We start from the raw sequence: 27052 nt of genomic DNA, 5'->3' as shown, positions 1-27052 counted from the left end.
CTACTCTACATTCTCAGCCAATAAAGTTTTATTCCTTAGTTCTCAAGCCCCAGCCCTAAAACCTATACAGATTCCAAGCCCTGGCTCCTTGTTAAAGGAGGTCTCCCAGGGACTCTACTTCTGGCTCTATTGCTTTTCAATAAGCCTCTCCTTTAACCATCATCTTGAGTCCTCATTCTCATCTTAGTTCCAAGGTACTCTAGGACCCAGGTTTCTTTGGGGAAACAGAGCACCAATTTGTCTAAGTTCCCCTGGGTATTTGGCCTGGACCAGAGCTACTTGGCTCCCAGCAGGTGAAATGTTGGAATAAGCCAGCACTCTCATTGCCAGGGGCCTGGGTGAGACACTCCCATTCTGGTTACAGTAGCATCAAAATTGCCACAACACCTGTGTATGAAAAGGCATCGATCAGATTGTTGTTATTATTGTTGATTGTGTGTGAGTTTTAATTTATTTTTTTGAGGTAACATTGGCTTACATTATTGTTGGTATTTTGGAAGTATAGGATCTCCCCTCAAGTATCGCTACCACAGTGCACCCACCATCAAAAAACCCATGACCCATCACCATACTCTATTCATATCTATTAGTTAATACCACCTGCTAAGCATTAAGCCCTCAACAATCAGAAACAACCTGTAGTAATGTGCCACAGCCTGACAGTTTGCCACTATTCTGTGAAAATCTGAGCTATACACCATCATTGAACATCATCTAAAAGTTTAAGTATCATGAAAATAACCTCAGCAGTGAAAATGTCAGCATTTTGACATTGAAGGAAATTTTGAACACTTCAACAAATGGAAAAATGGGAAATATTAAGCAACTTGCATCCTTGTCAGCTGTGATTAACAGAGTAAAAAAAAAAAAAAAAAGAATGAAAGTGTCATCTTAAAAAGTGTTACTATGGAGGGCCTCCCTGGTGGCACAGGCGGTTGAGTGCAATGCTGTGAAGCTGTTTGCAGCCTCTGCAGCACCGGTTCGATCCCCACCGGCCTCGGAGCAACCCACATGGCAAGCAGATCTCTCCTATCTCGCCCCCTGCTCCCCTCAGCAGTGTGTTTTGTCAGTCTGCCTGTTCTGTTCCCTGTTCTGTCTCTGGTGAATCCTCTCACCCTCCTGCGCATCTGGCCTGTACCCCGGCTCTTTTATAAATAAAATAAATCTTTGGGGGAAAAAAAGTGCTACTATGGAAGGGACAAAATGGTGATGCCCTTGTCTGGTTTGCTGTGAACTAAAATTTTCTGCAGCCTGAGAACAGAAGATAGCTTTAATATGTTGTAAGGCAACCAACCCATTCTGAGCAGGTTTATGAACGGTTCTAGCAGCCACATGCTCTTTGCCGTGGTTTGTAGTCGCCACACGCCTCCGTACACTCCACTCCTCCACCCTCGACACCGCACTACCACCACAACGCACTCTGCTGCACCACCCTTATAAATCAGTCTCTTAGCTCAGGTGGACCCACTTCAGGTGCCCGCCATCAGGCATGCACCCAGGATCACAGGGCTCCCTCATCTATCCTGATGGCGGGAGGGCAGAAAAGCCTGATACCTTTTACCTTACCCTACAGTCCACCCCCTCAGGGTTTTCTGCCATATAGTCCATGTATATACAATTTTTTAAGCAAACATAAACAGTGCAGCCATGGACCACAAAAGCAAATACATCACAAAATGACTAAACTTAATTTTCCTAGGGGCAGAAAGACAGAGAAGTTACCGGTACCAGCAATGGGAGATCCCTCCCATCGGGCAATATACATGCCAATTTGGCATCCGAAGACAATATTGTCGCTGGCATCAGTGGCCTTCCAGGGCGTGAATACCACACTAGCTTTGCCAGTGAAGAGGCATCAGTGGGTTCTACATGCAGCAGGAGTGGAGAGCTCATAATGGGCCACAGAGTTATTACAAATGTCCCCTTGAGGATTGCCCGCTGATCTGCCATTCCAGGGTGGGTAACACGCACCCGTGGCGGCCACTGCGCACTCACCCATGGTTTTATCTGTAAATCGGCCTCCAGGCCACGACCCCAAGGGGCTATCAGAGCCACCCACCGCATGTGGGGAGCCTTCACTGTCCAGGGCCATTCCCAGTCCACGGTCTGCCCTGGGTCCACTCCAGTTGGGGCTGGCAATAGGATGTTGCCCTGCTGTCCAAGTCCCGGTTTTAATAAGACATCTGTTTCTGGGTGTACAGCCACCGCTGTCCAAGAGGCTGGCTGGCCCCGGCTGGAGCCGTCCGTATACCACCAGGCCTCTGCTGGAATCGGTGCTCGACCCTCCTTGTAGGGACTAGCTTCAGGTTCGGCTTCTATACAGGCTTCTGAAGTTGGTTCCATACTAACATATGTCACAGGACCAAGAACCTCCTGCAACTCCGCCCTTAAGGGGCTAGTTGACAGGGTGCAGCGTTGTTCTAAGTATGCCCCCCACTTCGCCAAAGTGGGCGTTTGAGCAGTGCCACTATGGGGCTTTGTTGTCCAGTCCCGTACCCATCCAGCTATTGGGTAAGTGGTTCTCACTGAGACAGGGGCTGTGGCAGTTATACTTTCTGTGGCTAGTAAGGCTGCATATACCGCAGCTAACTGTTTCTCAATTAAGGAATACCTAACCTCAGCCCCCTTCCAGAGTTGGGACCAGAACCCAATAGGCTGTTGTAGCCTCTCTGATTTCTGCCAGAGTCCCCACCCGAACCCTTCCTGAGTAACATGCACATCAAGCTCACAGGGTCGGGCTGGGTCAAAAACCTGCAAGGCCTGAGCAGTCTTTATAGTTCATTTGGCCGTGGCGAATGCTGTGTCTGCCTCAGCTGACCAATCCCACCTGGCTCCCTTACGTATTAACATATACAAGGGTCTTAGGAGCTGGGCCATGTGAGGTATAAATGCCCTCCAGTAACCCAGCAGACCCAGAAAGGCTTGCAGCTGCTTCACTGTGGTTGGAGTGGGGTAAGCTTGAACTTTATCTATCACAGCTTCAGGGATAACCTTTGTCTTACCCGACCAAACAACTCCCAGGAACTTAACTGACAGTCCAGACCCCTGCAGTTTGCTTTCGTTGATTGCCCAGCCGCATGTTTTCAGGTGTGTTAATAAGAAAGGTACTGCCTTTTCCAAATCTGTAAGAGAGTCACTTGTCAATAAAATATCATCAATATAATGGTATAAACACACTGAAGATGGCCTTTCCCACCGGGCCAAATCTGCTGCCACCAGCCCGTGACACAGAGTAGGGCTGTGCAGGTATCCCTGTGGCAGCACAGTGAATGTCCACTGCCGGCCTTCCCAGGTTGGTTTGCCATGGCCGGTTGGGACTCAGGCAACGGTTCAGCCTCCCTCTCCTCTTCTCCTGAGCAGGGGTCAGGCATCTCTGGAATCGCAGGCTGGTTTGCCACCTCCGGCTGTGATTCGGGCAAAGGGCCAGCCTCCCTCTCCTTCCTTCCTGAGACGGAGTCTGGCATCTCCGGAGGGGTGGGTCGGTTTCTCCAAACTTCTTCCTCCAGAATCCTCAAATGTTGTTGCTGTATCCGCATCTCTTCTCACATCTCTTTGCGCATCTCATCCAGTACTTGCTGGATCCTAGATTGCTCTATCTGCCTGGGCTCTCGCAGAGCCGTGAAAAACACCCATCCCACGGCTCCTGCCACCTCGCGGACACTGCATCCACTCAGGGTTTCTTCTATTTCATACAGGGCCTGTTCCAACTGCCCCGGGGATCCATCTACCTCTGGCCATTGCTGGGGAGATGCCCACTGGGCGAGGAGGTCGGCTACCGGGTACCATCTGCTCGTGGCCGGCCATCCGGGGATCCCTCTCCAAATTTCAGAGGGTTTCGTCTGCGTAGAGCTGTCCTGCCTCGAACCGTCCTGCCGTCTACGCCAGTTGTAAGGCAACCAACCCATTCTGAGCAGGTTTATGAATGGTTCTAACAGCCACATGCTCTTTGCCGTGCTTTGGAGTCGCCGCACGCCTCCGTACACTCCACTCCTCCACCCTCGACACCGCACTACCACCACAACGCACTCTGCTGCACCACCCTTATAAATCAGTCTCTTAGCTCAGGTGGACCCACTTCAGGTGGCCGCCATCAGGCATGCACCCAGGATCCCAGGGCTCCCTCATCTATCCTGATGGCGGGAGGGCAGAAAAGCCTGATACCTTTTACCTTACCCTACATATGTCTTTCTGTTGAGTAACCATATTCATGTAATACCAAGAGTTTTTCTGGAAACATATTGAAAAAAATGGCAATGGCTTATAGTTTGGGTGTAATACATGGAAGCTTTGTTTTCAAACACTGAGAAATAGCAGCTTTGTTCAGGGTGAAGATGGAGAATGGTGAGGTAAGTAGCAGGAGCAAAGATAACAATTTAATCCATGCCTCAGACTATGGAAAGAAAATAGAAAACTCTAAAAACACAGTTGGTTAAATGATAAGTTCATATTTTATAAACATCAATGTATTATTTGAAACAAAGAAAAATTTTGAACCATTTTTTGGTGAAGTAATATGTGTAACATTCTTGTCCTTTAACATTCTTATTGTAAAAGATTTACATTTTAGAAGGAATCTATAGAGGTGGAAACATTTCTAAAATATTGGGTGTACTCTAAATACTATATTATATTCTACTTTGTATGAGATTTTTGACTAATTCTTTTTCATTATGAATTTTGGATACTGTTGTTCATCCTTTCCTCTTTCAGTCTGCCATTACCCAAAATATTCCAATTAGTTGTGAATGAACATGATTGCTAAGGGATTCAAAGGATGTGGGGGTTCGTGAGGGCTAAACCAGTCAGTTACAGCTCTAAGGAGATGGTAAGACTTGAATGGACTTAGTGGATGTATGATTACAAGTAACTTTGAAAAACGAACTAATGGCCTCTCTACCACTCATCAGGCAATATAGAGGATGTTTGGTTTCTTTCTGGTGCCAGTGTTCTGAGAAATGACACTGAGAAATGTGTCATTTGGGTCAAATTCATTTGGTTCAAAATTCACTTCTCAGGTCAGTTACTATCTGAGATATGATTTGTAGGATGATCCATGGGAGACCAGAAGACAGAGGAATAAACCATCACCCAGGCTGACAACCAGATCAAGCATCTGCTGGTTCTTTTAGGCTGTTAACCCCAAAGAACTACACTTATCAGAGCCTCCTGGGATCTGGGAATGTAAGCCCCTCACTTCACATCTAGTTACTCTCACATTCCTTCTGCCCCTCCCCCACTCCACATATAATCACAGCACCCTTCGTGGTCATCTCTCATAATAAACTTTGTGAAAAGACCCCAAAAATGATTTTATCCAATGATTTATTCAGCATTAATGAATCATTAAGTACCGTCTACTTCCTAGGCTCAGTTCTAGGTACTGGAAATAACTTGTAAATAGAATAGACTCTCTGCCCTGAAGGTATTTATATGCTAGTGGAGGAAACAACAAAGCAGCTAGGAAATGTATATGTTATTATTCCAGATGGTGATAAGTTCTCCAAAAAAATAGAAAAAGGTGAGTGAAGACATAGAGTGCTAAATTTAGGTCTCTCTAAGGAGCTAAGATTCAAACAAGGGCCTGAATGGAAAGAATACCTGAATGCAGCAGTGGGGAGCATGCCAGGGGCTGGAGGAGAGGGGAGAATGGGAAGTGTTTCATGGGTGCAGAGTTTGAGTAGGGGAAGTTGAAAATGTCTGGAGATGAACTCTGGTGATGGTTGCACAACAACGAATGTCCTTAATGCCACAGAATTGGATGCTTAAAAAATGGTTAAAATAGGCAATTTTATGTCATGCATATTTTACCTCAATTTTTTAAAAGATCTGTAGTAATAGTAAACAAAGTAGAAAACCATCTCTATGCAATTTCATTTTAGTTGAATATTTTACTTACAATTGTGAAGAAAAAGTGAGTCCTATTGTCTAGTTGTACACAGATAACATCCATGACCAGAAACATTACAAGTTTTATTTAGATGTAAAGAAATCAATTCTTGTGCTAAATCAGTCCAGAGCAAATGCAAACAAAAACTGATTTTAGGATCACCATCACTGAGTCAGTGTCTGCATCATGACTGTATGAAGAGGTAACCCGATTCCCCCAAGAGTCTAGCAACTGAAGGGGAGGCCTATTGTCTCCATGCTACAAAATTCTTTGAGCCTAATGTAGGATCTGGATCCTTCACAACTGGTCCAGGAGCAGGGCTTTGTCTTCAAAACTAGCAAATGAAACTGGGAAAGGAAGTAATATTGTAAATGTACAGTGAGATCTGTGATGCCATCTGTGTACATCTGTGAACATCCCAAGGCAGGAGAAGGGAAGAAGTCTTACATATCAGAAATCATTGACACTTATGTGGTAATAATAATTAAAAAATAACTCCTGCAGATGTTAAATTGCCTGAACATGGAATGAATAAAAATGAAAGTAGTTAAGTGTAAAAGGATTGGATTTTACGTGTATGTATGTACACACACACACACACACACACACACACAGAGAACTGTGTCCTGTGTCACAGGGCTGACTGCATTATGAAGCCTACGATTTCAGCAGGCAGATTTAACACTGAACATGAAACATTATTAGCCCAAGTCCTCTGCCAAGACCACCATTCACTTGGGCTTACTTTACCAATTTCCAAAATAATGGTATAAAGGGGCCTTCCTGATAGCCTAGAGGTTAAGTCTCAGCACTATCACCTCGACAGCTTGAGTTCAATCCTCAGTCAGGGAGCTAACCCACATATAGCGCAGCAGACCTCTCCTGTCATGCCACTGCTCCCGTACAGTGTATTTTAGTAAATCCACCTGTTCTGCTTCCCACTCTGTCTCCTCTCACCCCCTGTACCTCTGGCCTACACCCCAGTTCTTCTATGTGACAATAATAATGATGGTAATAACAGTTGCTCTGTTGAGAGACATGCTTAAGGTAACCAATTTTGAGATAATAATGCTAGCCAACTTAATGATACAATATCTTTTCAAATAAATTAAAATAGCTACAATTTATTGTCTATATGTAACTGATACTCCTATTGGTTTATATAATTTCATTTGGCTGCAGTGTCCTCACATGTGTTACCATCACAATACTACAAGTGAAAAAATAGGACTCTAAGAGACTAAGTAACTGGCTTGCTCTGGGTTACCCAGCCTGTAATCAGCAGAACTGGAAAACAGCACCAACTCATGGATGCTGTATCCATATTATTTGCACGTTTGTATCAATGACAAGAAATTTTCCATTTACTTTAACTTTTATTAATCCCATTTTAAGAACTTGCTATTATAGTTCCAAAAATGTTATCCCTAGATTCATTATGCCTAACATTAATAAGACTTCATACTTGAAAAAAATAGGCAAGGATGTTTAAAAAATAAAGTTTTAAAAAATAAGACCATATTTGGGGCCTCCCCTGTGGTGCAGCGGGTTGGGCTCAACGCTGTGAAGCTGTCCACGTCCTCTGCAGCATGGGCTCCATTCCAGTAGGCCAGGGAGAAACCCACATGGCACGGCAGACCTCTCCTGCCTCGCTTGCTGCTCCCCTCAGCAGTGTCTTCGGTCCATCTGCCCGTTCTGCTCCCCATTAAGACCATATTTGAAAAATATTTTTTCAAATGCTTACCATCTCCTCATTTAATTCTTACAATAGTAAGATCTATTTCCCATTTTGCAAGTATCAAAATTGAAATACAAGGATTTTAAATGTTTTGCATGAAGCAGGATTCACGCTGAAAACACCTTACTCCATGTCCAACATTCTTCATTAGCCAGGTGGAAGTTAGCTTGAGATTGTGAAATTACTGAACAAAAGGCTGTGAAAAAAGTGAAACTTCCAAAAAGTCTAAAAAATTCCAAGAAGGAATTATTTTCAGTCACTATATACCAGAGTAACCAATATTAAATTAATTGTTTATGGCTAATTATTTTAATTATTATAAAAACATAAATTGACATGGTTTAAAATGTTAGTGTTTTAAAATATCATATAGGTATTATTTGAAATTAATTTTTCTCTTTGCATTATTCCAGAAAAGTCATCTAGATCTAACTAATTACTTTTTAAGATACAGATAAATTTACACAGAAACATATTTCAAAAAGGACAAAAATTCAATTCAACAAATATTTATGGAGCACCTACTATGTGCCAGGCACCATTTGTGCATGCCGGGCATATTGCAATGAATAGGAAAGAAGTCTGCCCTAGGGTTTCCTAATTCCATTTTTTTATAATTATTTATTATTAACAATTTTATCACATGTGTTTATCAATGCAATATATCATTTATTATTTTAAGTGTGGCATAAAGTGCATAGTATAAGAAACTATTCAGCCATTTATTTGTTAGTTTGCATCCAGTTTATACTTTGTTTTTATTTTTAGAATCAATGCTTCAGTAACACCTACATAACAAGCTGCAATATAAACCCATGTTACAGTTATCCAATGTAATGATGCCTTTATTTCTTCTGAAGGATAGGCTTTATTTCTTCTGATGACTCAAACCACATATATGTGTATATGTATATGCATATGAAATTGAGCTCAATAAATTCATCAGGTTACTTCAATAAAAGGTTCTTGTAATTATGTTCTTCCACCAATTTACAAAAGAATTTCCCTAATCTTTACCACCACTGAATTTTAAGTATTTTAAAATTTTGCCCAGTTGATAGGCCAAAAATAGTTTTGCTATTGATGATTTAATTTCCACTCTCTTGGCTCTTCTACTAGAGATGGATGAACTTCATTCTTACATATGTTTATTGATATTTGTATGCCCACTTAATAACAATTGCTAATATTTGAGTTAGGCCCTGGAATGTGTATAATCACATTCAACCCTGGCAATAACCCTATCAGAAAGTTAATATCTGCGTTCCTCCAATCATTTTACAGATAAGAAAACCCTTCCTTCTAGGTTATAAAATTTACCCAATGTCACACAACTGATTAAGTTTTTAAAATTTAGGGATTTTTTTAAAAGTCTGATTGTGATACTTCTGGGCTTAAAAACCATGTAACTGCCTCTACTGCCAGGAATATCTTCAAGCCATTCCCTCCAGTCTTACTGCATCCTTCCCTAGTGAAGTCTGCACAGCCTGGTTTAATCAGTAAATATGTAAAGGGTTCCTCTGCAGAAGACACCATATAGTAGAGATTATTAGGCAAAGCTTCTGCCCTGGAAGTGTTAATAGGGGAAGAAAAATACATGTATATCGATATTTCTAAGTGACATGGTTTAGTGTCAGTAACTATGGTGTGGTCAACAAATCTATCCAAAGTCAGAGAAGCAAAGGACCACACCAAGTTCTGCAGCCCTACAGAATTTAATATTCAAAAAGTAGTGCACTCGTATGTGCAGCGAGTGTTGGAGATGACTTGTTTTTCATAGAATAATATAGGAAACATATCACTTTCAAGATAACGCTATTAAAAAAAAAAAGTCAGTATTAACTGGGTACAAACTGCCAAACAGATGCACCCCTACCCATTTGTTCTCTGTAACCTGCTTCACCATTCCCCAGGTGAGCTCACGGCTCTGGTAACTATCCACCTAGGAAGTGCTGAACCAGGTGCTCACTGTCTAATGCCAGAATAACTCTAATACTCTTGAGATCCTCCTTGCTTCCAGAATCAGGCGCTGTCAACGAATTTCTGCCATAAAGACACTGTAGTCACGTTTGATGTGCCAGTCTAAATGCCGCGGTGCCGCACGGGTCCCTGCCAATCATCTTTTGACCCATCACTCATCTTGACCACTATCACCAGCTATGCCTTAGACACCTATCCGTTGCCTTCTACAGGGTTAATAGCTTTTCCTTCAAGGTCTGTGTAAATATATGTGATTCATTACACCGTATCGTCCTTGAGACAAGAATATGAATAAAGGACATACACACCCACAAGAAGATGCAGTTCCTTGAATATGTATTGGTTATTTTCATTTTCTTTTTCTTGTGCACATTGGTTTGCAATCCACCTAAAATGGAATTGCGTTTTCCTCGGCCATTTCCCCTAAGCTTTGGAAAGACTCTTATTTCCTGAAATTTAAATCATTGGTTAGCGATTTCCTGCTCTGTTTCCCGTCTCCCTTTCGCCTCTCAGCCTCCTCCTGTCTGGCCCGGGGCCCGCTCCACGAGCAATGGTGTCCACATCACTCAGCTGGCGGAGGTGCTGTGCAGATTCTGGAGGTCTTCCTTGGCGTAGGGTCGCCTCATCTCAGTACCCATGCCCTGCCTCCCAGCCCTCGGCTCCCCCACCCGCGCCGCTCAAGGAGGAGCCTACGTGTCCTCTTCCTCGGCTGAAGGGGATTGTGGTGCGTAAACAGGATTAACTCTCTCGCCCCCAGCCGAGCGGATCTGCCGGAGGCCTACGGGCCGAGCGAGTCCATCAGTGAACTACAGGCGCCGCCGGGGGAGCGGGGCATGGGGCGGCTCGGCGCCTCGGAGCTGGGTCAGGGGCCCTGTCCCCCGCCGCGCGTCGCTGGGGCCCACAGCCTCGAGAGCTGCTCTTCAGAAGCCGGGGCCGGCGGCCGCGACCGTGCGGGATCCTAGCCGCAGCATCCCCCCGCCGCCTCCCTCTCCCTCCCAACGCGTCCTCTCCGCCCACCGCGCTCCAGCCTCGGGGCTGCAGTCCGCGCCGTCCTCCGCCCTCCAGACGCCGCGCTCGCGCCGCGCTCAGCCATGGGGGACCTGCCGGGCATCGTGCGCCTCTCCATCGCGCTGCGCATACAGCCCAACGACGGCCCGGTCTTCTACAAGGTGGACGGGCAACGCTTCGGCCAGAACCGCACCATCAAGCTGCTCACCGGCTCTTCCTACAAGGTGGAGGTGAAGATCAAGCCCACCACGCTTCAGGTCGAGTGAGTGCGGGTGCGCGCCGCGGCTGCCCGGCCGGGTTGCGGTGTGCGGAGAACCGAGGTCCCCGGGCTGGCCTGAGTCTCCTCGGGCCCCTCCAGCCTCGCGCCACGCCCAGCGGGCCCAGGGGGTGGGTGGAAGAGGGCAGCTCCCCGTGTCTCTTGATCCCCTCTTTTGCTTTAGGCTTGTCTTTCCTCTATCCTCGCTTGTCTTTCCTCTGTTTTCTCCACCCAACTCCGGGAGGGTTGTTTAAAACAGCGACCAGAAGCCAAGGGTTTCTAGTAAATTTCTCGACCTTGCAGTTTAGCTTTGGTTGCGGGCCCCTCGGTGGCCCAGGTGGGGAAACACTCGCCATGAAGCGCGCCTGCCGCCATCAGGCACACATCCCCAGGGTCCTGGAGTCCCCACGGGTCCTGCTGCTAAGATGAAGGAGGGAAAAAAGGCTGAGGTGTGAGGTGTACGGCAGGTTGGAGGTGGGGGAGGGGGAATCATTGGGGTTCCCTGAAAGATGCTCCCACCCCTTCATCCGCCCTTGTGTGGCTGAGGACCAGGGGCTGAAGAAGCAATCACAAATCAGAGGGCCGCCTTCTCTGCTTAGGCCTGGTTTCACAGTTTTCCTTGCCTAATGTTTCCTTTTTCTTCTGAGATGTCTGTTCAGTTGGGTGATAGTGCCCGAGATCAGCAACATTCTTACAGCAAAAGGGTGTTTGGGGGATCATTAGTGGCAGGGATTATCTTTTCCCTGCTATCACAGCTTGAAAAGACTGTGTGAAGGGTGCAGTAGCTTATAGAGAAGTATCAAGGGGTGGGGCCCTTTTACCTTTCACCTTCTGCCTGAGCTGGTGTGAAGTTTAGTATGAACTGGAGAAAGAAACCAGCATTTATTTTATCTGCCATATGCTGAGCCAGGGATGAGGAGGTGGGGGTGGAGTAGAGAATGGGAAGGAAAGGACTTTGGATCCACCAAACAACTTATAGTTCAAGCGTCCACTTGTAGGCATTAATTCAATAAATTCTTATTGACCTTCTAGGCAGCCGGCCCCTATTCAAGGTCCTAATACTAGAAGCAAACCTCAGTTGTGCTCTGAATCCATCTATTTGTCAGTATCCCCCACAGCGACATACACCTATTACTCTCACATTTCCCAGTGTTCTGTGCCCCTCAGTATGATCCAGAGTTTTCCTTTCCCTTCTTTCCTGACAACCTCTTCTCCAAGTTAAGTGTCCTATAGGCAATTTTCTTTAGGGTAGTTCTCTATCTATCAAGCTTATCTAAAAACAAATTTACATTAATGACAAAACTTTTTTTCTAGTTACATTTTAATTTTATGAAGTGTTTTTTAGTAGCCTAACCATTGGTTCTCAAACTTGAGTATATATCAGAATCACCTGGAGAGCTTGTTAAACCATAGATGTCTGAGCCTCACTCTAGAGATTTTAGTTGACTACTCTAGGGTAGGGCTTAAAATTTTGCTTTCTAATTGGAATTTCTGGTGTGACTGGCTTGAGGAAGAGTACTCCAAATCTTGAGGCCTTCAATTGTGAAAACAGAAAAAAACTACTAGAGAACTATTTCAGTGGTTCTCAACCCAACCTGCACATTAGAATCACCTAGAGAATCTCAGACTTATCAGTACCCAAATCTCACCCCAGAACAACTAAGTCCCAATCTCTGGTTTTTGAGAATGGGCGGGGTAGGTTTTTAATATCTCCACAAATGAGAAACCAAGAAGAGGACAGATAGAGTCCAGTCCAGTCTTGTATAAGAATACTGAGGTCAGTCCAAACAGTTTAAGTGTCAAAAGTTGCTCTGGGGTCATATGACTAGTTAGTGGCTGACTCAAGCTTGCTAAGCTTTCAAAACTTTCTACCACACCCTAGTATTTCCTTTTAGTCAATGGAAGGTTCCTTTGTAGAGTTCCTGCCTAGGATTGTAGTATAGACCAGACCAGGGTGCCTGCGGTAATTTCTACCACATATGGTAAACTCAAGTCCACATTGCAGGAATATTTCCATTGGTGGAGTACTTGTCCCACTGGAGCTGAAGTCTAAAGAGCCTGATGGGGACAGAGTCGTTTATACGGGCATATATGACACAGAAGGTGTGGCTCCAACCAAGAGTGGAGAACGGCAGCCCATCCAGATCACCATGCCGGTAAGGCCTGCTTGGGGGCGTTAGGATGTGGTGACAGGGCAAATGAAAGCCATGGAAAAGAAAATAGTCACCATTTTCCCTTAACAAAAAGGCAAAGAAACAAAGGTTGTGACATATTATTTCACCTCTTGGCTTCATATTGGAATCTAGTTGTCCATAATGTCCCTATACAATTAATTGAATAATTCATGCTTTTCCATGCTTTTCAGTTTCATAGTAAGTTTTCTGTGGCAAAAATTTCAAGACTTCTCTGCACTTCTAATTATCCCATCCATCTATTCCCATGCTGATATTGAATTGTTTTAACTACATTGTGTTCATGTGTTTTGTAACTCACTTTTCATTTCATGACCTTGGGTTTTTCAGATAAACAGCCATATACAACATATAGCTTATACATATAGCATACTACAGTCATTTCCTTACCTTATTGCACTGACTAGTGTTTCTAGAATAATATTGCCTGCTAAAAATGGTAAGGGATATCCCTATCTCTAAGGTTTCACTATTAGGTACAGTGTTAGTTTCAATTTTCTTTGTGTTAAGGCATCTTTTTTTGAGTTCACTAAGAGATTTTTTTTAAACAGGGAGATATATGAATTTCATCTAGTTCCTTTACCCATCTATGAAGATAATTTATCTCCTTTGATATATTAATGTAATAATTACATAAAACATTTTCAAATACTAAGCTACCCTTTAGTTCCTAAAGTAAACCCTACTTAAATTTTATGTATTATTTTTTAATACATTGCCAAATTCCATATGCTAACATTTTATATAGAATTTTTAGATTTTTAGTTTATTTATGTGCTTGATTTGTCAATAAATATGGGGAAATAGCCTAGATACTAGGCACTGTGAGCAGACTGGTAAACAAAATAAATATTCCTGGCTTCATGGAGCTTCTAATCTAAAAGAGAGAACCATACTTTATACATGATTATCAATAGCAAATTTGATTATTAGGTAAAGTATGGTGAAAAAGTAATGGTGCTCTTGGAGCATATACCAGGACTTATCCTAGTCCAAGATTTGAGGGATGGATTTCTTAAGAAATCTATTTCTTATTTCTTAAGAAATAGCTAATGGATGAGTAAGTTGAGAGAAGAGGGAGTTTTAATGAAAGAGGAGCTACAAAGGGCAAGAGCTGGGAGAAAATATAATGTGTTCAAATGAAAAAGAAAGCCCAACCTGACTGGACCAGAGAGTAAACAGAGACTGTTTGAAGATAAAGCTAGAGAGGTAAGTAGGAGCAGGATGTTCTAGACCTTCCCATATAGATTTATCCTAATGCCTGTAAGAATTAAAGGTTTTTATATTAATTTTGAGATACAATTTACACATAAATAAAATTTACCAACTTAAGTGTACCTTTATATAGTCTTTGACAAACAGATACTACTATATAATCACAAACCCAATGAAAATATAAATATTTCTGTCACCCAAGAAATTTCCCTCATGCTCTTATGTAATCAGTCCCCCCCCGCCACCCTTGCTTACTGTTCTCTCCTTTCCTTGCTTCTCCATTGCTTCTTCTAGTTTCCATTTCATCTTCTAAATTTATTATCTTTTTATATCCTTGCATGCAGTAAATATTTCTGGGCTCAAAACTATAAATTCTGTCTTCCCAGCAGTGTATAGAACCTGCTCAATTTTTTTCAACTTCATACATATTATACTTGGTTTTATCTCACAGGTTTTTAATGTTCTATTCAATCTTCTTCAATTTTCTTTTATAGTTCTTCAAATAATTTCTATTGATGTATTCTCAAGCTCACTGATTCTTCTGCCATTACCAGTCTGATATGTTCTCATCTTCCATATTTTTTTTCTATCATACTTTTCAACTCTAGAATTTTCATTTTATTTTTTGTTGTTTCCATGTGTTGATAATTACCTATCCGCTTATTGAGATCATGCTTCTCCTTATTTCTTTGAGGATATTTGTATTTATACTGCTGGTTTGAAAATTTGTCTGGTAAATCCAACATCTGACAGCATTTAGAGAAAGTTAATACTTTCCTGTTTTGTTACATGTCTGGTAATATTTTATTAGAAATTAAACATTGTTGGTAACACATTGCTTCTTCTAGTTTCCATTTCATCTTCTAAGGTTTCCATTTCATCTTCTTATTATCTTTTTATATTCTAGCATGCAGTAAATATTTCTGGACTCAAAACTATAAATTCTGTCTTCCCAGCAGTGTATAGAACCAGCTCAATTTTTTTCAACTTCGGTTGCTCCTTTTCCAGCCAGGTCCCTTGTGCTAGTGGGGTTTAGCAGTCTTCCAAGGAATTAGATTTTAAGATCATTCTCCCTGAAGTCCCCCTATACTTTCAGCTGTTCTGATCCTGATCCTGTTGCTTTGACATTTCAAGCTAGTAAGGCTACAATTTCTCAGATATGAGAATGCGTAGGATGGGGGAGTGGGGAGACTTCCCAATCCTATTTGTATAATATTCTCTTTCACGGATTGATTCTTTGTGATTTGCTGCTTTTTCAGTAGGTCTCCTAGAGTGTCTCCCTCCTACTCCATCCATGCAGTTCCCAAGAGTTATGGCAGAGTAATAGAATAGTCTCACCCCTTTTGCAGCTTTCTTTCTTCCAGGACTTTCTCCTTCAATTTCCAGCTGCTCTGCTAGCCCCTACTGTGTTCTGCAGCTGCCATTTTCTTCTGCCAGACCCACAGGGATTGGGGAATGTCCTCAAGCAAAAATCCACAAACACAATTCTTTTACTGTTATAGTTGAGATCTTTCGAGTGTAAGTATCCTCTGGTTTCTGTGCTACTTTTGTTATAGGACAGGGAGAGGGGCAGCCCAAACCCTGCAAACCTGCCTATTCTAAATGGGTTCTGCCATCTGCCGCATCAACACAAAACATATGAGACTTTAATGGGAAGGAACTTTAATACAACTAGGAATCAATACAGGAAAGGCAAAGAATCTAGTTTTTAAATCAAGCACCCAAAGTTACACGTCCCCTCGTGGGTAAAAGTCCATCCATATGGGATCGGCCCAGAACAAGGCCCCAAAGCCTGTCACAAGTCTAAAGCATCTTCCAGTGGGGACCCACAGAAAAGGGTCAGAAACAACCAGACAAGCCCGGAAAGAAAAGAGCAAAATTAACATCAAGATAAAAGCTGCCATTGTCACCTCCCCACGGGTCTTACCCACATCTGTGTCACCCAGTCCACAACCAAAAGACAAGCGCAGTTTTTTTATGTGTCTCTAAGCTCCATGCGCCTCCTCCAGGTCTCCTTCTGGCTCCATCCAGCTTCCTTCCTCAGTCTCTTCTGCAGCTTCTCCTCTCCCTGCTCAGCTCCACCCTCTCTTGGGTGGGGAAGGGAACCTCCCCCTTTCCTGGGGACCACCCTGTTACACTTTCAGTCACCTTTTAAGGTTTCTATCTGTGTGAGGTTCACCCAACAGCTCTACTCCACCATTTTTCCCCTTTCAGAAAATGTAGGATTTCTAATTCCTGATGTGATAAAATTTGCATGTTGTTAGAGTCAGTCTAGTCTTAATATGTGGATTAGAAGTTATGATAGACAATGAATGAGAAGGACTTTGCTAAATTTTGGTGGCAGGTTAATAGCTTTATAAAATCAATTAGGAACATTTTCATAGTTTGTGCTCTGAAAATATTTACATAGCATAGGACTCGGCTATTACTTGAAAGTGTGACAGAATTTTCTCATGAAAGTCAAGATCCAAAATAAAAATATTCAGAGGGAATATCTTTAGCTTTCAAGTTAGTCCATAACTTTTTCTTTATGTATATATAGGGGTTTTGTGGAGTACATTTTAATTGATTTTCTGAGAAAATCATACATTTCGGAGTTTTAAATATATTATTAGATTTTTAGGAAGTTACATATAAATCATATATTGACAAAGGACTATTGGAAAGATCTTTTATGAAGACCAATTTTTAATGTAATTTACCTACCTAGTATAAGTGTCCTACAATGTGTATGTAAACTTCCAAAAATGTTTTGTCTGTGTATTTAGAAAATACACAAAAATATCAACCCTAAAAATATAAACCTGTGAGCACTAAAAAAAAAAACCTCTTTTATGGTATCAAAAAAGTATCCTTCCACTTGTAGTATATCGAGAACAGCATAGGTAGATTTGAAGGGACATACTAACTTTAAACAGAATTTCAAATGCTAAAATTATCAGAATTTTAATGACATTCTACTGGACCAATAAGCTAACTTTAAGTTGTTCAGTCTTTCACTGAATTTGTACACAGCACTAGGTCAAGTGCAGAGGAGGCCACCATAGAAAAACTACCTGCTTTTCCACATGCTCACAAAGCAGAAGAGGCCTCCTCACCTTTCTGGAAGTTAGTATGGGCTGGGCACCAGAGCTATCACTTCCTCTCTTTACTTCCAGAGGCTGCTTCTCCCTCCAGGGTTTCTGATCTTAAGGTGGATTCACATTTCTCTTGCCCTAGGTGTTAGCAACACACTAGGGAGGAAGATTAACTCAAACGATTAAGAAAGAACTTCATGTAAAACTTAATTGGATCTGAAAAGTGAGAATTTCTACATTATTTTGGCTAACTATAGTACCTGTATTTTTTTCACTGTGAGTATGACCTGGACTTAGTCAAGAAAAGATTTTATTACTTATGGTAAGTCAAGATTGCTTACCCAAGCATCCACTAAAAGGTTGGAGAGACTTTAAGTTACTAGGTGTTTTGGAGGGTATGCTGTAGCAGAAAGGATCAGCAGTGACTGCATTGTAACTCATGAAAGCTGATTTTCAGCAGAAAGCATAGATTCTTGTATAGGTCTCCCCTGCTAACTGAAAGTTCATGTTATGCCACTTGGATTTTGCAAAAGACCTACCTACCTTTGCCCTGTTTTCACTAACTGAAAGGACTCTAAGGAAAATTTTCTCTTCTGTAACAAAATGCAAACAGCAAAAAACAGCCTTTGCTTGCAGCTGCTATTCTAGAGGCAGTGACACCGGCACCACCAAGCTCCTACCCTGGAAACTACTTCACAGAGGCTGGTATTTATCATATCACTCCTATTTTTACTGTATGTTAGAGTTATTTTAGGCTTTATGTGTTATTTGGTATGATTTGGTAGGTTATTTTTTGGGCCTGGGAACACTCAAAATATTTTCCACATAAACTAATGGTAATTGCTGCTTCTCTTCATGCCATTTCGGTTTAGGAAAAGTTTCATAGGATGCTCTATTTTTTAATAGAAGGAGAAAACTGCATATAATTTCCACATCTAGAAGAAGCAGATGTTCCAATAATAATAACACAGTTTTTGATTTGAGCATTCCCTATGTATTTGTATCTTATCTGTAATGGGATGATTGTAAGAAAACAATTAAAATTAGAGATTTTCTGATCATCAGCAATTTGTTAAGTTCAAATTTCATTCTAGTAATAAAAGCTTTCCATAGCCTTTAACACTATTTTGTGACTTGTCACCAGTGTTTAAGCTTCAGTATTCCAGACACAACCACACATTCATAGATAAGTCTTAAGATGTCCAAGTAAATTTAAAGACAAAAAACAACTTGTGAAAATTATTTGTATTATGGATGGCAAATTAAATTGTGCCTTGATTTGCCACTGCCCAGGCAGACATTGCTGCTGCCTTTAGTGACTTTCCATAGTCCTGACTGAATCCACAGTCAGGAAGTTGTCAAATGCCACCTGATTAGATTAATGGTGGTGATTGCTTTCTTCAAATAATTCCAGAGACCCTGATTTGGTGAGTTAATAAAATTAACAAAGTAATACTCAGTTATAATAGCTCTCCACTCCTGCTTCAAAGAGTAATGTTGACTTGTAATTTAAAGTGGCTAATTCCCCATTCAGTCCCTCAAGCCTCTCTAACACTCCTGACATTTGTAGTTTGTAATTTTTCACTTTTGGTGGGGGGTTATCCGTTTTTAAGACATTTTCAAAAAATATTTTAATTTCCTCAATTTTTCTTCCATTTTTCCTTTTCTAGTTCTTTGATTTCTTTTCTTTATTTCCTGTTTTCTTCTTAGCACTATACACTCATGAGATTGGCTAAAATTAAATGGACTCACAATGCAAACAGCTGTAGAGAATATAGAACAACTGGAACTCTCATATTGCTACCGGGAATGTAAAATGGTATAGTCACTTAGGAAAAGTCTGACAGTTTCTTACAAAGTCAAAATATACTTTACAAGACACACAACTTTTAATCCTATCCAGCTAAGGGAAATGGAAAACACATTCACTCATAAAACTTCAAGCAGTACAAATTAGAGAAGCTTAGACTCCGGTAGGAATTGATAGGTCACACCACACTTAAAGGAGACTTATTTATGCTGAATTTGTCATATACCTATCAATATAATCTTGTTCTGTGTTTCCAAGTCAATGGATTTTGAGTGGCCTTATTCTTGGTGAATTTTGCATGTCTCCAGTAGAGATGGGTAGACTGGTGAATAGAGAGAAGTATGCTGAGGATTCTAGACCAACTGGTTCTAAGATCACAGAAATTATTTCAATTAAGCACCATATTCCTCATTTGTTGGTAAGTAAAACAAATGAATCTACTCTCCACTCTGATGGCTTCTCTTCCACAGTGGTTGTGTCCTACAATGTGGCAAATTAAATATCCACTTAGAGTGTCATTTGGGCATCTATGACAGAATACCATCTACTAGATGGCTTAAGCAACAAACATTTGTTTCTCACAGTTCTGAAGGGTGAAAGTCCAAAGTCAAGAGACTAGCACATCTGAGCCTCCCTGGTGGCGCAAAGGGTTAAGACGCAGTCTATGAAGCTATCCACAGCCACTGCAGCACGAGTTCGATCCCTGGGCAGAGAACTACCCACATGGTGCAGCAACCTCTCCTGACTCACCTGCTACTCCCCTCAGCAGTGTATTTCAGTAGATCTGCCTGTTCTGTTCCCCATTCTGTCTCTGGTGAATCCTCTCACCCCCCACAACTCTGGCCTGTACCCCAATTCTTGTATGTATACATACATAAATCTTTAAGAATAAAAATTTTCAGTCTTCACCTTTAAAAAAAAAAAAAGACTAGCACATCTGATGTCTGTTGAGACACTTTACTTGTTCCCATGAAGGAGAGCAGAGTTTGGGGGGCGGGAAGTAGAGAAAGAAAAATCATCCTTTTTGTGTCTGTTTTTATGAGGGCACTAATCCTACTTGTGAAGGTTCCATCCTCATGACCTCTGAAAGGCCTCACCCCCAGATACCATTGTATTGGGAATTTAGGCTTCAGCACATGAATTTGGGGTGGAGGACACAAATATTCAGTTCATATCAATATCCTAAAGCATTGTACATGTGACAATCTGTGTATGTCCTACTCAGTGAGGAAAGAAGGCAAACTGTTCATTAAACCTTACTCTTGCTTGTGTGTATAGACTGACTCAATGATAATAGTTCCTAGATAGGGATAAGGAAACCTAGGTTCTTGACCTACTCCTATCATTAGCTAGCTGCATAGTCTAGATTTCGGGCAAGTCACTTAAGTTCTCTGAATCTGTTTTTTTTTTTTTTAATCCATAAAATGGAGATGTTAAAATGTCATATGATCAAAATAGAATGACAATACGTGAAAATACTGTATAAGATTAAATAAAAGTGCTATGCCAATGCATGGGATTTTACCTGTCTATAAATTATATCACCTAGGGCGTCTGCCTGAGTAAATTTTCCTGGGAAGACACAGATGGGTTGAGAGGGAATGAAGAGCTTTGTTTCTGTTCTTTCAGAATGTCAGCTTTGGAGATCCCATCTGTTCTTAATCAGATGAGAAGAAATTCTTGAGCTAGGTTTTGAGAGCCCTAGGAAATAAAACTCCAGGAGAAAGAATAGAAAGAAAGATAATAGCAAGTTAAAGCAACTAAGACATTGCAGAGAGGAAATATATGCATGGTTAGCAGTGCCTAGGTTTATTACAACATGACCTTGAGTCCAATAGTAATAAAAAAGAAACAAAACCAAAAAAGAAAGCAAATCTTAATGTCCCATATCTGTAGCTATGACTGTTGCTGTCAACATATTTCTATTTTGATCTCCTGTGTTGTTGTGAACTTTGAGGCTTTCTTAGTTTCAAGGTTACTTAAACATAAGTGGGGTGCCTTGTTTTTTTCTTATTATGGCCATAGTCATCTTGGTTTTTTTATTTGCTTTTTACAGCCAACTTTTATTTATATCTATTTCAAAAAAGTCCTCAACATGCTTTTTCCCACTTACCTAGAATGGTTTCAATCTGTTTTCCTCAAAAAATGAGCTGATGTTTGCAAAACATTTTTATCACTTAATTCAATTGCATTTAAAATGTGTAATGCCCTATACTGGTCAAAAATAAGTAATACTAAACCCTCTTTAAAAGTCTTGATTGTTTATAAAGTGAGATTTCAATTTATGCTTACCACCACTACCCTATTATAAACAAATAATATGTTCACTAGGTTATATGTTTGCTTAGTAATTTACCAAATCCTTAGGGCTTGAGGATATATACATATATATATATATATATAATATATATATATGTACAGGGATAAGGGAACCTAGGTTCATGACCTGCTCCTATCATATATATATAAATATATATAAATATATATATATATTTTTTAAGAATGATAAATACTTTTCGCCCTTAAAAAAGTTCTTTGTGATTATAAAGGTAACATTTATTATAGAAAATTTGAGTAGAAAAGAAAAAAATCACTCAATTTCTTAGAAGTGCTAGTGTTAATATTTCTATTTTCTCTTTTTTATATATCCTATTACATGATTGAGCTCATATTGTATATAAGCCATTTTAATCCATATTTTACCTCTAAATATTTTTCTAAACATTTTTCTCATAATTAAAAACCCTAAATTCCTGTTTAATGGCTATATTAGTCCATCATATGGATATGCCACCATCTTCATAATATTTCCCTAATATTATATTGGATGCTTACATTTCCTCTGGTATCTATAAATTTTTGCTAAGTTGATAGATGAATAATATTTTTGTAAAAGTTTATTTTTAATAATTTTACATTTGAATCTTTCAAATGTTAGCCATTTTTTATAAACTCTGTTCTATTAATAGTTTGATCCAAATGTTTTCTGTAGCTCTTACTAATTAATTCATATAATCTTTTATATTAATTATATTAACTATTTGGTAGTACTTGTTGTAAATACAGTTTGACATAACATCTTTTCTGATTATAAAAATAAAATTCAATCATTAAATTCTGAAAATACGAGAATACCTAGAAGAAAGTAAAACTTATTCTATCAGCATTTCCAGTGTTAGCCATATAATATTAATTGGAGTAATACTACATTCTTACTGGTACTCTGCTTGGTTAAGATAACAATATAGAGTAACAAAAACTTTATTGTATATTTACATTTAGAATCACTGTAAGTATTCCATTAGATAGCTATGTCATAATTCGTGTCTTAGATGAATATTTCTTGTACAATTTTTCACTGCTTTAAATAGTGTCATGTTCTTAAGATGATTATAATGGGTCCAGATGAATTACTGGACCCAACTATACTCACACCTTTAACTTGATACTAATTACCCTTTTAGAAGATTGTATAATTCAATTCCCATTCATGATGTTTAGAATACCTGTTTCCCTAGAGTTCACTGAAAATGGATATTTCTATTTTTCAGTCAACTTTGACTAAAAATATTGCATTTTTTATATATAATAAATGTACCAATTTTAAGCTTGCTGATGAATGAGTTTTGACAAACATATACATTCTCTCATGTAACAACCACCCCAATCAAGATATAGAATGTTTTATATACCATGGAATATTACTCAGCATTCAAAAAAAGATAAACACATGCAATCTGCAGCAACATGGATGGCGCTGGAAGGGATCATGCTCAGCGAAATAAGCCAGAAAGAAAAAGAAAAATACCGGATGGTCTCACTCATAGCAGGAATCTAGAAAACTTAAATAAGGGACCAGGAAAATGAATAACTATAAGAAAGTGAAAATCAAAATCAACGAAAAACTATGAACCAGAGACACTTTTTGGGGGATGGGGGGCGGGAGGGGAGGGATTGGGGTCAGAATGGGGGGGGTTGCAATTGTATGGGGAATATAAAAATAAAATTTATTATTTAAAAAAAAAAAAGATATAGAATGTTTCCATCAACCCAGAAGCCCCCTCTTGTACATTTTCATCAATCATCAGTTCCTTCTTCTCAACCCAGGCCTTTGGTAACCACATATGGTTCCTGTCAGCATGGATTATAATTCTAACACTATAGATTTTATATATATATATATGAATTTTATATAAATGGAGTCATACAGCATGTATTCTTTGGGGTCTTAATTGTTTTGCTTGGCATATCTTTGAGATTTATTCATATTGTTGCCTCAATCAGTATATTCCTTTATATAATTGAGTAAAATGCCATCTTATACCAAAACTTGACTATCACCAGATGAATGATGCAATATTTGAGTTGATTCCAGTCCAGGGCTGTTATGAATAAAGCTACTGTATACTGTACAGGTCTGTAAGCCATGACTTTCTAAAAAGAGATACTTTGTTTTCTTACCTGGGAGATTTGTGGACTATAGGTATTTCACATGCTATTTCAAATCGAGCAGATTTTCCAAAATAAAGCCAAACCTTGTTTGCAGGATGAGGCAATGGTGTAGAAAATAATTTTGAGAGCATCTTGGAAAGCTATGCAGGAAGCACCTGATCATCATCCTGTCACAGCTACCAGCATAAGGCTCCTGTTGTGGCTGGCTTCCCCCTGACATATCTCCTGGCTCCTGACAAGTCTAAAAACACTGCCAAGTCAGTCCCTGTCCCTTCCCATGACAGGAGAGGGTCAGAGAAGAAAATAACAACAAGCATCATGCTGTTTAATGCCAGATCCCCTAAATAGCTCCAGAAGGTGGTGGCAGGGTCAGGCTACCCCACTGGCCACTTGAGCACCTGCCCACTGGCCTCTAGGGTATCCTGTGCCCTCTTCTCAGCTACATGAGAATGGGGTGTGTATGGCACAGGAGAATTATGTGCAGTGATCTGCAGGGCCTACTTTCTAGAAGTAGAATGTAAACTTCTTAAAAGGAAAAATCATGCCTTCCACAAAACTTTAACATGTGCAAGGCACATAGTAGGTACTCAAAAATGGTTTTGCGTAATATATCATCAAAGCCTGAGACATGGATTCCTAACTTATAAACACACAATAGCTTTTGAAGGTTAAAGAAGGGTTTTAACAATCAGATGCTCCCAATAAATATTTTTTTTCCTGAAATGGAAACTAATGCTGTATGGGCAATAGTAGTTTGTTTAGTTATATTGTACATGTATTTCATATGGTTGTCTTTTGAAGTAGAAACCAAAAGACAATCACTAAACTATTCCTTATCTTCTCCATCCACATCTGTGGCAAGTTTTAAATTTCTTAGATTCTAACAGTAGGTTCCAGAAATTAAATTTGGAAACAGGTCAATTTGGGCAGTTATTTTTATTAAAGGCATTATGATGGCAAATGGCATTTATACAATGGGGACAAGATTTTAATAGAGAAAAAAATAGCTGACAAACAGCTTTTTAGGGAAGAAATGTCTTCCAAGACAGAGGAAAATAGTTTGATAAAATAAAGCTTTGCAGACTCAGTCTTGATTGATCACATTTAACTATGCAGGAATTGTTCAACTAATGTTAGCTCTTGTCTATTGCATGTGACAGAAAGGGGTTTTTATTGGACGTGTTTCTCTGCCCTCAGTTCACTGACATTGGGACCTTTGAGACCGTGTGGCAAGTCAAGTTCTACAATTACCACAAGCGCGATCACTGCCAGTGGGGAAGCCCCTTCTCTGTCATTGAGTATGAATGCAAGCCCAACGAGACACGCAGCCTCATGTGGGTGAACAAGGAGTCCTTCCTCTGAAGATGGCTCTTTCTGATGTTGCTGGACAATCTCTTCAGAAACATCCTTTTAGGTAACCCAGCACAAGCCTTGGCCAAGGCACGCCACACCGTTGCCGTTTCCTATCGGGTACGGATGACCTACTAGCCCCAATTATTTTGAAAGTGTGATTCCTCTCTGATGCAATGTCCCTGACTTGAAAGATCATGATGTATCATCCCCCAAAAAGATCCCCTCCTGGATTCTGTGCTGGTATTCCTGCAGCTGTGTGTTCTGGTCATGCTGCTGACCACTTGTGACTGGCGCTCAGTGGAGTGTGCGGGCATGTCCTCCACTTAACAGTTCCACTGAATGAATGCGGTGATTTGTTTCCAAAGTGAGTGACTCCCTCTCTTTTTTGTTAAAAGTAACCATGTATATGGGTTCTCTCCAAGTGTAGTGTGGTGACGTGTAATTTGCCATATTTTCCTGCTCTCAAAGCAGGTTTTTGTGAAAATGTGATACAAACAGCAGTGAATGGTACTCAAATGTTTTCAGGGAAGGATGATGACAGAATAAAAGGATAGAGATTCAGGAAGTATTTGTGATGAATGAAAACTCAAGTTACTTAGGGTATTGTGCTGTGGCCTAATGGCCTAATGAAAATGGAGAAAAGCACTGTTGTGGACCACTGTTTAAAAAGGTGACAGGACAGCTAAAGTGTTAGCTCTTTGGTAAACACCCTTATGTCTAGATATGTATATTGATGGCATCCCTACTTTCCCCTTCACTTGAACTTTGTAAAGCTGTGTAAGGAACTGTAAGCAACTTTTGATATTTCTTAATAAAGGTATTAAAAATGTCTTGATTTTCCTTCTTAATTTGGGCAATAGCTATCTAGGAAGACAGCCTCTGGTCCAGCCCAATTCCACTCTGCTCTTCACCTACACCACAGATCAACTGACAGTTTGACAGGAGTGTTCCAGGTGCTGTAATGGGGCTCACAGCCTCATTACACAGCCTCAGGCACTTGCTGGACAAGCCAAAAATGCTTATTCCTGCCCAGGTCTCCATTCCTTGTCTCTGTTTCTTCTCTGGTGATAACCATTCCCATGGCCACCACTTCTGTTGCTAAGCAGCTTGGTGCAGTACGGTGAATATAGACCAGGGTGAAGACCTGTCTAGGGGCACAGCCACATATCTGGCACAAAGCATACCTCATACAGTTTGAGAATGAATTCCCTAAGAAGGAAAGAAACTTCTCTTGAAAAGTAACACAGTACTTTGCTATTCCTACTTCATTTAGAAAGCACTAATCCTGGGCCTCCCCTGGTGGTGCAGTGGTTGATCGCTGAGCTGCGAAGCTGCCCAAATCTGCGCAGGGCCCGTTCGATCCCCAGCCACCACCGGCGAGGGTCCCACATGGCGCGCAGGCCTCTCCTGCTGCCCGCTGCTCCCCTCAGCAGTGTACTTTGGTCCTTCTGCCTGTTATGCTCCCCGCTCTGGCTCTGGTGAATTCTCTCACCCTACTGTGCTTCTGACTGTACCCAGTGCTTGTATAAATAAATAAATCTTAAAAAAAAAAAAAAACACTAATCCTATTGTATTGGAAAAAGTTGGGGGTTTTTTTGCTTTGGTTTTGGTTATTTTTGATAACTATACACCCTTCAGGTAAGGCTGTGCAAGGCTAATGGGAGTACTGTTGAGTCTGAGGGCAAGTTAGGGTTAATTAGCAGCTTCAGTGATTTCAGGAGAATTAAAGAGTTTTCTACAATAAGGACAGAAAATTCTAAGAGGTGCTAACCATACTCCAGTGATGAGGTCAGAAATCCAGGAGGGCTAACAAGGGCAGTAAATTTTAAGGCTAATAAAAGTAAATTTTAAGAGACCTGAGACAGGGCAGTAAAAAAAAAAAAAAAGACTAAGATAAAAGCTGTAAAAGGGGGCATATCTACCTAGAGGAGTATAACCACTAGGAGAAAGAGCCAGTTACCAAATATGATGATGAGATTTTATTTTATTTTTTAAGTGTTTGGGGTTTTTTTGTTTTTTTGTTTGTTTGTTTGGTGGGACCCTTGCCAGCGGCCCGGGAATGAACCAGCGCTGCAGAGGCCGTG

General features: G+C 40.7%; 1 protein-coding gene across 1 annotated transcript; it reads left to right on the top strand.

Moving 5' to 3' along the window:
- Positions 1–10515: 10515 nt before the first annotated feature.
- CNRIP1 (cannabinoid receptor interacting protein 1) lies at positions 10516–25806 on the top strand. The gene is made up of 3 exons (XM_037527517.2): positions 10516–10875; positions 12875–13025; positions 24813–25806. The coding sequence occupies exons 1-3, from the start codon at positions 10697–10699 to the stop codon at positions 24975–24977; spliced, it is 495 nt and encodes a 164-aa protein (XP_037383414.1). The 5' UTR covers positions 10516–10696; the 3' UTR covers positions 24978–25806.
- Positions 25807–27052: the final 1246 nt, after the last annotated feature.

Source organism: Talpa occidentalis, unplaced genomic scaffold, assembly GCF_014898055.3.
Source record: "Talpa occidentalis isolate TD23 unplaced genomic scaffold, MPIMG_talOcc4v2.1 talOcc4.5, whole genome shotgun sequence".
Lineage (NCBI taxonomy): Eukaryota > Metazoa > Chordata > Mammalia > Eulipotyphla > Talpidae > Talpa > Talpa occidentalis.
The sequence above is the reverse complement of the archived record's forward strand: the minus strand, read 5'-3'. Positions and strand labels throughout refer to the sequence as shown.